This window comes from Schistocerca gregaria, chromosome 9 (assembly GCF_023897955.1).
Source record: "Schistocerca gregaria isolate iqSchGreg1 chromosome 9, iqSchGreg1.2, whole genome shotgun sequence".
NCBI classification, from domain to species: Eukaryota; Metazoa; Arthropoda; class Insecta; order Orthoptera; family Acrididae; genus Schistocerca; species Schistocerca gregaria.
The window spans coordinates 163,591,915-163,606,530 of record NC_064928.1 but is presented as its reverse complement, the minus strand read 5'-3'; the positions used below and the strand labels follow the sequence as shown (position 1 = coordinate 163,606,530).

At 37.6% G+C, this 14,616-nt stretch overlaps 1 protein-coding gene across 1 annotated transcript in view; it reads left to right on the top strand.

Moving 5' to 3' along the window:
* Positions 1 to 5,943, top strand: part of LOC126291563 (zinc finger protein 501-like) — a 405,002-nt gene extending 399,059 nt beyond the window's left edge. The window contains exon 8 of the mRNA XM_049985079.1: positions 3,191 to 5,943. Coding sequence (XP_049841036.1) covers positions 3,191 to 4,277 — 1,087 coding nt within the window. The 3' untranslated portion in view covers positions 4,278 to 5,943. The remainder of the gene's footprint in view (positions 1 to 3,190) is intronic.
* Positions 5,944 to 14,616: the final 8,673 nt, after the last annotated feature.

Sequence of the window (14,616 nt, the reverse complement as noted above, 5' to 3'; positions counted from 1 at the left end):
ATTGTATCCAGAACACATCATCATCTCTCACTCTGAGTAGAGTGAAAGTCTTGAAAGAGATACCTTGAAGGTTTTAATACAAGCTAGGCTGTTACTTCCTAGACTTTCGCCATAGGGTCGAGAACTATAGGGTACTCCTAAATGTCTCACAGGGACACTACCCAGGAGTTTGTGGTCCATACAAAGTTTTATTTTAGATTTAGAGGCTCTATTCAGTCCACATGGTGGCTTTAGACCCTGAAGTATATGTGTAAATGTCCCTCACAAATTAAACTATTGAAATCCTAATGATCAACTCCTGAAACATTCGGAATAAAGTGCCAGAATTCTAAGCATTCCCAAATATTATATAATAATGCATACCGATAGCCAATATTAATGCATCACAATTGAAATCAGTCAGTCATGTAAATGTGTGGGTGTAATAATTTGTGGGAATATGAAAGGGAAAGGTCACACAATGTCATTCATATGTTAAATTGTGGACAGAATTTGGTTCATTGCTTGAAGTCTGGGAAAATGCATTTATATTACAAAGAAAATTTCGAACAAAACACTCAATCGATCCCAACTAGAACATTGTTGAAGAGCATGGTACCTATACCAAATGAGACCAAGAGGGAATATTGCACTTGCAGAAGGAAGGTAAGTACGAATGGAGACAGGTTTTGTTCAAACCTTAGTAGACTGCGACGGAAATACAGAAAAACTTGTTATTGTGTTTTTGTGTGCGAAGTTTGGGGACCAGTCAAGTATCTTCCCAGATGAGAGAGGAAAACCACATACAGGCTACACTCAGGCTGGCCAGTGGTACAGTGTCTATTAAGCTATACAAGTATGTCGATTGCGGGCAGTAACTAGTTCTTACCAACTTTCAGGTATTTCAAGTACCAACGGTGAATGATAAATCCAGAAATTTACAATATCTATCATATGTAAGTCCTGTAGGGACAAGGAAAACATGTTTACACCAAATTTTAACACACATGGAGACATTTAAACTGATATTCGTTTGGTGCTCGATACTGGAATGGAGTGCAAAAAAAAAAAAACACCCTTTTCTGACACTATATGCACTTCACCATAGGTTGCATAAAATGGGAGTAGATGCAGAGCAGTGTGTTAATAGAGGTCCATGGATCATAGGCTCAACGTTGTGGAATTTTGTCACGACTATTAAAAGGTTCTCTCAAATTTACATGTACACTTATTGTAATAATGTGTCTGTATTCAGACGACCTAGAAAATGAGCAGTAACCATGAAATAATTGGTAAAAGAAGAAGTATTTCAGTAGATAAGGTTTCTGTTACGTCTGCAAATACTCGGTAAAGTAGGACTCTGAAGTGTATCTGGAAAGGTCTGACTCCAACCGTATGAATATCGTCAAGAGTGTAAAGCACATACCATGTGTTCCTCTACATCTAAGCTATAACAAAATAGAGACTTTTCGTGGACGAGAGGAATAAAAAACTTTTTCACTGCTTGCAGATGAAATCCCTCATAACCTTTTCATACTGGTGAGAGTTTGATTTATAATTATAACTGTGGGATACCAGAAGAAACTGATCACACACTATTTAAATGCTCTATGCACAGACAACATACATAATTGGAAACAGTAATTACAAGTTATTAATTTATTTGGCATAGTTGGAAATAGGGACAACTGAAAGATAATGGACCAATTTTCAACTCAGTTTCGAGAAAGAAAAACAGTTAAAGAAAAGCATACTATGTTCTGCACTTGGATCACACTTAAGCGAACATATTGAAGCCATGTACACTACAAAAGGGCATAGTAACAATCGCAATGTGTGGACTGAGCTGGAAGACTGCCTGTAATGACTGTTTGATTTAGTTTCAATTCTGTTGATTCTTCGATAGTAGTGGATTAGTCGGTACTTAGCTAAAATAATTGATTGGGGTATGGAATTTAGGTGAATTTAGGTTTGATAGAAGGAAGCAGTGTCAGAAGAAAATGCACTAGTGAATGACCCACGTTATACTGCGCTATTTTCCTGTAGGAACCGAAAAATAATAAACATGCTATCTTAATATTTATTCAGAACTGTCTGTAGTAGTATAATCAGAACTTTTAGCTGTATAAGTACTAATTTTATAATTTAGGTATTGAGCCATTCTGTATGAGTAAATGTATCAGTCAGTCAATAATTAAAATTGTAATTAGATTGTAAATGAGGCAAGAAATGTCTAAATTAATTTTCTTGAAGCTTATGAAACTTCAGGTGAGACTGATGTAGCTGTCAGTGTTCCTCACAGTAACACGAATGCATGTGCAAAATTTCAAACAAATCTCTGATAAATCTTTCTCTGTCCATCCTTCTTGATTTAAATACTGTTTTCCTGCAATAACTACACCGGCCTTTCTTAGTCTGTAAAAGTTTTATTAACTGCTGTCCGACTGAGTCAGTATCTCCTGTAGTAGTCTAAGAAAAGGCACTCATTGGTGATTTTTCTATGGTAGGCTGGCCATGACAACAGTACCTTAACATGTACAAAGACATTAGTATGTTTCAACAATGGGGATGTTTGAAGATAAATGCATAAAGTATCCATTTGTCTTTTCTAACCCGACTCAGAGAATTTTGTATATGTGGCAGTGACATTTATTCACGTAGTTTTCCATGCTCTTACATTTTGCAACGACAGTGTCAGTTATATATTAAAATCACCTTGGGGTTTTCTACCACATTAATTTAGGTCGTGAATTGGTTTCAAGCTTAACAAGAGCATTTTGAGATCATAACTACTGTTGTCAAAGTGAACACGTCACTCCAATATATGTGCATATGAAAAGTGAAGTGTAATATGTTATTCAATGTTTTTAATCATGAAGTTGTTCTAATGACAACTGAAGAATAAATGGATTAACAAAACAATATCAGTGAATTTTAGAACATCAAAATCAGAGCTAAACCGACCAATTTGCAATCTCTTGTGACCAAAGAATCATGCTTCATGTGACTTCTTCAACGTACAAATGTTCTGTGATATCGAGGCGGTGTGCTCCTCATTTACACCCTAGTTTGTAGACTTTGCCAGATGCATTGCATTCATTGAGATGTTGCGGGGTATTTCGGATCTATCATATGTTAAAATTCTTGTTCATTTCCGTAATTGTACTGTTAGACAAAATTTTCTTACATTGTTTTTCCACTTTTTGTGCAGTACTGTCCCCGTTGGCGTGGAGGGCAACAATGGCACTGGTGCCAGTGGCAGTTTGGTTACCAAAGTTACCCTGCCTAGAGCATCAGGCAAGGGTGCTATCTGCAAAAAGACGTTCCCACAGCAGCAGCAACCGAAAGATCAAAACCACGTGGACAGTCATGAATTTCCGCATTCCTGTAATGTGTGTCACAAGACATTCACAAGGAGTAACTCTTTAAAGACACACTTCCGCCTGCACACTGGTGAGCGCCCATACAGCTGTGACTTGTGTCACAAGAGATTCAAGAGAAGCAGCATTCTGAAGGATCATGTACGTGTTCACACAGGTGACCGTCCCTGCACTTGTGGTGTGTGTGGCAAATCTTTCAGTAAGGATAGTGACCTGAGGAGACATATGACTGTGCACACTGGTGAACGACCATACAGATGTAGCATTTGCAAGAAAACGTTTTCACAAAGTAGCACACTCAAGCACCATTCCTTGCTGCACACTGGCGAGCGCCCGTTCAGCTGTGACATTTGCAAAAAGACATTCACACAAAGTACTCACCTGAAGCAGCATTCACTGCTGCATGCTAACGATAGTCCCCACAGCTGCGATTTGTGCCACAAGCGATTCACAACGAGCAGCATCCTGAAGGACCACTTACGGGTGCACACAGGCGAGCGTCCCTTCACTTGTAACGTGTGCAGCAAATCATTCAGGAAAGATGGTGACCTGAGAAGACACATGAGTGTGCATACTGGTGAGCGCCCATACGTCTGCAGCGTTTGCAATAAGACATTTGCACAAAGTAGCACACTCAAGCATCACTCTTTATTGCACACAGGTGAGCGCCCATACAGCTGTGACGTTTGTAACAAGACGTTCACTCAAAGTAGTACATTGAATCAGCATTTGGGGTTGCACACTGGTGAGCGCCCTTACAGCTGTAACGTTTGCAAAAAGACTTTCACGCTCCGTAGCACTCTGAAGCAACATTTTCGGCTGCACACTGGCGAGCACCCATACAGCTGTGGCATTTGCAGCAAGACATTCACACACAGAAGCTGCCTGAAGAGGCATTCAGAGAAGCACAGTCATTAATGCCCATATAGCTGTAGTGTTTGCCATAAGAGATTCAAGGGCATCAGTGTCCTGAAGGAGCATTTACATATACACACTGGCAACTAATCCTTCAGATCTGGATTGTGTGGCAAGTTATACAGGTGTGAGAGGGATGAGGCACAACACCTGGCATGACTCGCTGATTAACACCAGTAGAACTGTGGCATTCATGACAAGTTATTGAAACAAAATGGTACACCTTCAAATAACCATGTATCTGGGGTGTTCATACAGGAAAATCAGCTTATTAGTTATTGGTGAGTGTTCCATGTTGTATGGCAGAGGTCCATGAAACTTTTCAAATCCTTACATTTCGTCCAGTTGTAGTGAATCTTGCCAACCAAAAGTAAGACTCAGTTTAATCAGCAGCACATCTGAAGATGTCAAGTACTGCTGTGGACGAAACATTGGGAGTGAGAAAGTTTCAAGGACTGCTGCCACACAATCAGGAAGAGTCATCAGGAACTAAGCTATCTAGTCGTTAGAGCTTACATTGTAAAATCTTAACATTGCAGCAACTTGTTTCACAAGACGTTTGAGAGCAGCAGTCGCTTTAAAATCTACATAAAATCACCCACATGACTCTTTTGCTGTAAGACGTAAGTCTGACAAGAAAGAGGTCTTAGGGGATAATATTTCAACACTGTCCTACCGTAATCATGTTTTATGTGTCACTTGAATGTATGACAGGGATGTTTGAGGTGTTTCAGTAGATTGCTGAAATAATAAAAATAGCTCTGCATTTTCGTCAAATTTGCTTATTGCAGTCATTTACATATGCTTGTCAAATGTGTATTCAGGCTTGGTGAAATAATCTCATTCTTTTCTGTGTGGAAAGAGACAGTTTTATATATTGCTATTTCAGTAACTGGATAATTAAGGCTATTATGATATGTTAAGTTGGAGGAAGCAATATGTACTCAACTCTGTACTGTTATGTGAATTCTGAAATTTCAGATTTATTCAGTGTGTGTCAGTTTACAATTTACTCTGAGTTTCCCAACATCCAGATCAAGCTTAAATCTCTCTGGTCAGATATTCTCTAGTGCTTGGTGATATTGGCAATAATCAATCTTTAAGTAAAATAACATGAGATATTTTCAAATACTATCTGGCATTATGGTACTGAGTATATGCAAGGGCATATATCTGTCAGCATTCCTACAAGTAGCCACAGAGTCCTTCCAGAATCTGATGACAACGAGCCACTTTCACTCATCTAATTTTGAACAATTGTTGATCTGACCACTAGCATATTGTTGTAGTAATGTGACCCAACACAATGATCTTCACATTGTTATCAAATAATTATTGTTAGACATAAATGACAACTTTTCAGGCAGTTTCCCAGTCTGTTGTGCCACTTAGATTAGTGAAAGACTGTAGTACTTAAAACTTCTACATAGGAGGTACATCATATTGAATTGATAGTAACAGCGAAATTTACAAGAAATGTCAGTGATAACTGCCAGGGTGGTTTCCTTTCAGTCACAAATGCTGTTTGAGGATCATTTCACCACAATACTGATAACATGTGGAATTTGATTACATAGACATCAACAAAAAGGGTGTTGCATACCAGGCATTACAGAATTTATTATCAAAGAAGATTAATCATTCCTTTTACAGTATTATGAAAAGGAAACTTGCAACTCACCATATAGCGGAGACACTGAGTTGAAGATAGGTATAACAAAACTTTTTGTTGTGCCTATTGCGACTCAACATTTCAGCTATATGGTGAGTAGTAAATTTTCTTCTCATAATATTGTTAAATTCCATTCTGGATTTTTCATTATTTAACAATCACTAGATATATATAATTGTTTATGCATGTCCGTCAAGTTTGCTCTCCTGCATGTCACTGACTGTATGCCTCCTTCATCTAATGTACATAAACACTTCACTATAGTTTTATTTCTCCTTAAGAAAACCCTTATTGCACAGTTGGATAATCTATGAACATGTTGAGCTTAGACTATTCCACCATTAAAAGCAGGTATCTGTCAGAGTGGTATCATGTTTGTAGATGTCAGTCGCTGATTATGTGTGCAACCACTAACAGTAAGAGAAATCGGTTCCACTGGCTCACAGTGACTCGTTACATGCTTATATTTCCTCACTGGTATCAGGAAACTCCAAATTCAAAATGACGATCAACAAATTGTGTGACCACAAGTAACATTCCATCATGACACTTCATGCACAAAATTCCCCTATTGCACAATACATTCACAAGGAGAAAACATCATTTGTGGGCTACAAATTAGTATGATGTTTCACGTAATTGTTCATAACTGAAAAAATCAACTTCTATTTCATCTTGCAGCTATGAACATATGATACTTTGAAGAATCTAACATAGTAAATAAATGTATCATTCACACTATAATGGATTATTGTATGAATAACTCATACTCTGAATTTGCAGAGTACACATTAGTCCCACCTGCATGTCTTTGGGAACATTTTATCTTTCATGAACCTTACAGTTAAAAATTTGGTACCGTTAGCAATTTTTTGCGTTACATGGAAGAAATGTCTAAGCAAATTCTGTCATTCAAAATCAGCAATTTCCCAAAAAATGTGCTATGTTTTTCGACAAGGTCCACATTAAGCATTCGCATAGAGCAGGCCATTCAACATAAAGTAGCATAAATGTTATTCAATGATGTAAAATTATGGACTAATGCAATGATGAAGCATCACAAGTATCAGTTATCAATGAAATAAAAATACAAATTTTGTTATTAATATGGTCGATTCATTATATGTCAAACTAATAATTCATTTTATAATAGGTAACATCCATTTTATGAAGAAATTTTGTTTTAAGTAAGAGAAATAATTTCTTCCTTAAGTGGCAAAGATGAACCAAAAGCCAGTAATCATGAGTATAATTTATGTATCACAGCTCACTGAAGGGCTATCTCATTAGTTATATACTTTAGGAATAGGTATACCTGTGCATAAATTACAACACAATGTTCTTCTGGATCAGATTAAGAAAGTAATAGAGACATATGCATTACCATGGCAACAACCTGTCAGAGAATGGCTGTAGTTGACCTCACATCTTAGTATATCCACCACTTTCGTATATCTCTACTTCATATGTCAATTGAAGAGTATGCTTCTGATTGGTAACATAAGAATCATGCTTTACTTTCGTCTTCTGCATTGTTTCTGTGTGAAATATGTTAATTTCATGTTACAGAATATCCTATATACGTTGAAAAAGTGCACAGTAAAATTATTAGGCTGGTACCATCCTGCTGTAACCCAATACTGCACATTAGGTTCTGTGTGTGAATGTATCCAGAATGGAGGCAGCTCATATGTGACATACTTGATCTGATAATATCGCTTTCGACCATATTGAATTTTCAGTAACTGAATTATATTGATTGAGGTAGAATTTCACAGCTCATATTGGTAAGATAGTTGAAGAGCAATATTAATTTCTAACAAACAGACATGTTCATTTTTATCAGTGATAAAAGAATAATGCACTTCCTTGTTTCCGTAGTCGTATTATCTGTATGTGTTGTCTCATAGACTCAACTTTGTGAAGCCTGCTAATGCAGCTAGGGTTGTGTGAAAGCACCAATCTGACAAATCGTCAATTTCTGATCAACTGCTTTTGATGTAAATTTTATGCGATGGATATGGACCCTAAAGACCTCACAAATAAGAAGTAAGGTTACAAATATGTCACTTGATTTTGTGGTTTTAAATAACTGTTTTTGTACTAAGTCAGCAAATGTCACAAAATATTTGAATAAGGATTGTGAGTTTAGATTAGTGGCAAGATCTTCGTCTAATGGTCGATGTTTTCCATAGAATATTTTATCCGTTAGCTAATGTTATGGAAATATTGGGAAAACACTAACAGTGTGGGAGTGGTACTATCACATTGGTCTTGAACCATACCTTTGGCAGATAACGAAATGGTTGATTTTTGGCAGTGTGTGTGGGAACCAAGAAGGATCTCCAGGTCATGAGGTATTTGAGATCTTTGAGTAAATATAATTTATCTTAGTTGGGAAACAATCATTGTACATCGGATATTTGTTTGGTATGCTTCGAAAATTAATAAAATAGACAGTACTAGTAGTATAAGCAGCATATATTTAAAAACTGCTAAAATTGGCTATATTGGGCACTTAAATTGGTGGACAACGGAGTGGCCATATCTATAGCAAAAAATATACTGACAGTTTTGTATTGAAGATGGGAACAAAAATCTTGCCATGATCGTTCGTCGATTGTAAAGTGGTCTGGAGCCACAGGGCTGTCAGAGGACACGGTACAGTGCCAGACAAACAGCTTAAAGTACCGAAATATCTTTATGATGGCTATCCATCATCGTTCAACACACACAACAGCAGCATGTCTGAGGCGTCCAGTGGGTTCCTGTGTCAATGTGTGTCATCCAGAAATCCTGACAGAGCAGGGTATCAGCTGAGCAGCAGTGTGTGCTACATCTGCCCTTGTCAGCGATGATTTTGGCCCGTGCAGCCCTTATTGCGACGAGTGTGTTGGAGCAACTCACGCATTCAGTGCTTTCCCGCAAGCGTAATGGCCGTGCTATCCTGCAAGCGTAATGGCCATGACCCCACTGCCCTGTGATGATGGCCAGCAAGTTGCTTCTCAGAGCTGGCCTGATGTCGGGGTGGCTCTGGCTTCTGTAGTTTCAGGGTGGACTGCCCTGTCACGGAGTCGAATTGTGAACCACAAGTAGCATTCCAGACAGTGCCCCATGCGTCACAGCTCTGCCCTTCTAGAGCTGTGATAGTAACACATGTCACTGTAGTACAACATAACTAGGTATTTATATGCTTTTGGGCTGAGCTTGTTTGGATTTTGCTCTGCCTTGTAACATACATGCTTAACACTTCCACAGTGTCTCTGGTGCTTGCCTCCAGCTGGCGCAGCTGCAGTCTACTTCCATTAGAATGTGTTTCGTACCAAGTATGGCCAGTGGGCTAAGTTGTCCTCCTCTTTAACAAGATCTGGTCCCTTGGGTCGCCTTAGCCTAGATTATCCTTATGAAAAACTAGAGTGATGCATATAAACAACGACTAAGTTGAGTCGAGTAAGTATTGGTGTTATATATGGTATAATTTCATCCTCTTTGGTACTAGTTCTCCTTGTCCTGGTCAACATGCTGCATCAGCGCCTCCACAGAGACTCACCCTCCTGTCCTTTAATGAGCCTGTCTAACGACTGAGGTTACTTGGGTATTAAATGTGGTACAACATAATCCAGTTGATCTCTGTTATCCCTCCATAGATACAGTCGAGGCTGTGAAATACTCAGCAGGGTTATTCCTGAAACTGTGGCAGGTGGACGGAAAGGTGACTCCACCGTGTCACACAATGCCCCATTTATTAATAATCCACTCCTGTGTATCTAAAACCTTTTTGCTGCCATGCACTTCCCCTGTTAGAAACAAGTGATTACTACAAGTAATTTATAGAAGGTATGCTTCAACCAATGTGCTGCCTGCTCAAACTGTAATTCAGGCATAACCACTTCCTTTGTGCAATATTTTTCTGTTTTCTGACCCTGCAGTAACTTCACTGCACATGAGATGTGGCCTTCCCTCACTAACCTCTTAAGACAGACTGTAACCTCACCTCTGTAGCACTTCTGCAATGCCACATCTTCCTATCCATGTGCCTCCTTTTGTCCTCTGCAGTTGACAAAGAGCGCTGCACTTTTACACCGAAATACGTCTTCAGTACTGTCGCTTAGCAAGATGTATGTGGACTATATAACATTGGAGCCATCACTGCTTCCCTGCTACTGAAAAGGAAACTGAAATGTAGACCTTTTCTCCATCGATCCTTTCTTCTTTTGTGGTGACAATCAGGAGCATGGCTGTCGTGTGCACTATCTTGCCTCCTGACTTACCTAACGTCAAGACAGGGATACCCATTACCCCTTTATATCCTTTAAAGTGCCCTGCTGCCCCTCGACAGTTCATCTCGCCTACGCTATACATTATGCTATACTTATACCCAACAAACACAAAACGTAAATCTACTTTTATCTCCTAGACCTTAACCTTATGGACTTCTTCTCAGTTGTTCGTCCAAATCTTCTCTAACTGTTCTGAATAACTTGCATGTCATATTGACAGCTAAAAAGTTTCCGGTATAATGGTTACAAAGGTGAGTAGCAGAGGACAAAAATTAAGGCCATTTTACATTAATGCTGGCAATCGAGACTTTAATGTATGACAACTAAATATTTCTTACACATACATCAATTTACAACAATTCCTGTAGCATAGTTCTTATGATAATTTTATTATGGGTATTTTACTAACAACTTGTTAATTCAAAAAAATCAAATTGTCTGTTAATTTTTCCTAATACCAGGCACATCTGATTCTAAAAAAATTAATGCTTTCACGTATTTCACAGTAATGACCAGTTCTTTTAGACAGGTTGAGGGTGGATGCCATTGTCCAGGCGTAGTTTATCAAATTCGTAAAACATGATGCCAGAAAATGCTAATGCACAAATGACTAAAGTTTAAGAATACTGTTCCGAAGATAAATCTGAAATGACAAACATCTATCGCATATTAAATTGCCCAGCAGTTTCCTGAAAAGTGTTTTCCATCGCCGAAAAAACTATTTATGGAGAGCTTCAATCACAGTGGTAGCCAAATCGTATCAACAGTCTTTTCGTTGTTCTTCACACAAACAGAGGTGTCGTTATGTCCAGGTCAAATTTCCAATAAAATGTGAATTATTTTGTGTAGCTGATACCAAATATTTGAAATGATATATTTTTCCCGATTCTGATACGTCCTTTACAACGTTTTTGCTATTAAACATTCCTTTATTTTTATTTATGGCCCTGGCAATCAATAGCGTGCCTTAATTCATGTGAATCTGAAAGTTGACATTAGAGTGAATCAGAGACCACTAAATATAATGTGTTCTTTTCTTGAAGTTACAATGCTCTCCCACACTACTTGAGTACTCAATGTAAAAAGAAATTGTCTCAGTGGCAAACAATAATTATATACCAAATATTTATTTACATATTTTAGTGGCTGGGCAGCTGTTCGTCAGAAGTGGTAAATCTGGGTTAGAACCCTGGCCCACCAGAAATTTTCAGTGTCTGCTATCACATTACCATAATGACCTGTGCAGTTGGAGGTCACGAAGTCCCACCCATCCCTTTCCTTTCTTCCTCATTCTCTGTTTCATATAAACATTTATTTGGTGTAAGTACACACAAAGGAAATGGAAATGCTTGAAGGTTAACAACACAAGTTAAAAAACTGCACAAACCTGGTATGCTGTACACTAGTATCATATATCAGTGAATTAGCAGTTAGGCTACATATCCTGCAAAATAGCATAGTGCAATCCTGAAGTGAAGATGGAATACACAGAAGAAATCCTTCAGTGACGATTGGAGTTAGAAGGTTGCTTGTAATAACACTTTCAATTCAATTTAAATTAGCCATCTTTTCTATCAAGAAGTCCCAGCAGTGGATGTTGGTTGTGGTACGCTATTATTAGTGTAACTTACTTTTAAATCGTCTTTTTTGTTTCGCAGGACGAGGAGCACTGTAATTTTGTAGAAATCTGCCTTTTTCTCCGCTTAGATCATAAATGAGGTGAACATGAAAAGTCTTTGCCAGTGTACTTTATCATATATCAGAAAGGTTCGTTCAGCTTTTATTTCAGGCATCCAACTCATTACTCTGTTATATTGCACTTCACCTGTATTTGACACTAATAAGAGTTGGAAATTCTCAAAATTCTTGACAAAGAGTTTATGTTTGTCAAATTTACCAATGAAATCATACACGATTTGTCCATCGGCACATTGCCCACTGGTAAACATTGTGTATTGTTAATGATAAACGCCAATTTCTCATTGTTACTATAAAGTCAATGTTGAATTACCAGGCTATAAAAGAAAATGTACAAATACTTTCAATGTTTCATGTCTGATGGTAAAACACTTAATATAATTTCTTTTCTTGTGTAATAGTTGTAAGACTTTTATTGAATACATAAAGCGATAAACAGGGGTTATAAAATATGAAAGAAATTACTTTAACATTACCACTCCACTCGCACCTTCTATAAGATTTGGCATGGGTTTTTATATTTTTTCAACATGTAACCTAAACAAATGACCTAAAGACATGATCTACAAATGAAACTGCGCATTTAGGAACAGAATCAGGGATCGAAAACAGAAAAGCGAATCAAAATTTATGTCAGATATTGAGCAAGCGAGAAAAGGAATAACATTAACTCCACTCGCACCTTCTATAAGATTTGGCATGGGTTTTTATATTTTTTCAACATGTAACCTAAACAAATGACCTAAAGACATGATCTACAAATGAAACTGCGCATTTAGGAACAGAATCAGGGATCGAAAACAGAAAAGCGAATCAAAATTTATGTCAGATATTGAGCAAGCGAGAAAAGGAATAACATTAATATGTAAAAAGCTGAGCGACGATCCACCTCACAGGCTTTCTTTTGTCGCCATAAGGAGAAAATAACAATTAATAAACCAATGCTAAAGTGGTAACTGGATTGTTAATCATCTCAAGTGAAAGACTTCCTGTGATAGTGATCCATGAGGTTCGCTGCTTGGTGAGGCTGATGTCGCGCCTCAGAACCTACGTTTGGCATGTCTATGCAGACGGTGCAACTTAGTCAAGTGCAAAATCAGTGTATTTCGCACATTTATTGATAATCTAGTCAGATATTCACCACTTTCTTTGCCAATAAGCGAGGTATTGAACTTGAGCCTTTCATATGCCCGCATGCTTTGAACCGTGACGTAGTGGTGACTGATGTCATTCGTCAGTTAGAGATAATGCAGTATCTCTGCTTGTCGTAGCAGTTAGCCTGAGTACTTATTACAATGTACATAAACTAGGAAATATTTAAGATACATATTCTTTCCAAATATACAATTTTTGCCTGACATGCTACTTGCTTTGAATGATTGAGGCACAGTTTCCGTGTAATAATGATGTTAACATATCAATCACTTATTTTATTTCGATACCATGTTTTGTTGATTGTCGCGATTTTTAGTTTTGTGCTGATATCACTTTTTGACGTCTTGTGCTGCTATCGATTTTTGGACTTTTGTATTGGTTTTTCCCAATTTTTGTGTTTTAGTATCGCCTGTTGTGTTATGTTTAGGTCTCCGTTTTTAACATATTGTAGAAGTATCGGCGATCTAACTAGGGCTACGCTGCTCAAGCGATGTTTTTGATACCGCATATCATTATTTATCGCTATTTTTCGGTATTTCTATAGCCCTTTGACTTTCTGTAGTGATTTGCATTTTTAGCTTCTCCATTGCTGAACTGTATAGATCAGATAATAATTTCTACATCATATTTCGTCAGTGGCACTGATTTTTGGATATCTATATTGGTAACTTTTTTGTCTCTTCATTCTGCTCTTGCATTGTGCCTCTTTGTATTAGTATCAGTTTTTTTAAACTGATTTATTTTGGCCAAGTGTTGTTTTCGGTATCTGTTAATTTTGTCTTTTAAGCGTCTTTGAAACCATACATTGCGTCACACATCCTTGCTTGTTTCGTTTCGTATATTTTGCAGTTGTGATTCTGCAGTTCTTGTTATAGTTTGCTCATGGACAGATCCCCGATTTCCTGTGTTTGTCCAATGAGCTTCAATATTTATTATTAGCAGTCTGCAGCTGTTGAAGCTTATATTTCGGTGCCATGGGAATGAGTAACGTCAATGGTCGCCGTTTTAAAACACTTTTGTGTAAAATTTATGTACTTTTTACATCATTAGCCAAAGTCGGGTATAGAGTAACGTCCGAGTTCACCCATCTGCTTTGACCCATGGCATCATAATTTGAGTAAAGAACATAGTTTACCTGAGTTAATGAGACAAACATGGATAATATTTAATAACAGGCCTATTACATCCTTCAAGATGGCGACCATAAGATGGACCATTATGGGCGAAAAGAAACGTAAAAAACATGCAAAATATTTCAGTCAGCTAATGAAATTAAGTTAACGGGACAACGTTGGGAATTAGCGAGTTTTTGATGGGTACAAACTAAAATAAGGTAATCAAGATAAGATCATTCAAAGCAATCAAACAAATTGGAAAATCACGCACATGAATTCGTATGGAATAAACTAAACTAAAAATGGACAGAAAATACTTAAGTGGAATCGAAAAATTCTGTTACCTGTAGAGGTGAAGCACTCGGGGTACTTTTTCAACTCTATATTATGTGAAAATTAGCATTTATGTCTTTCACCAACTC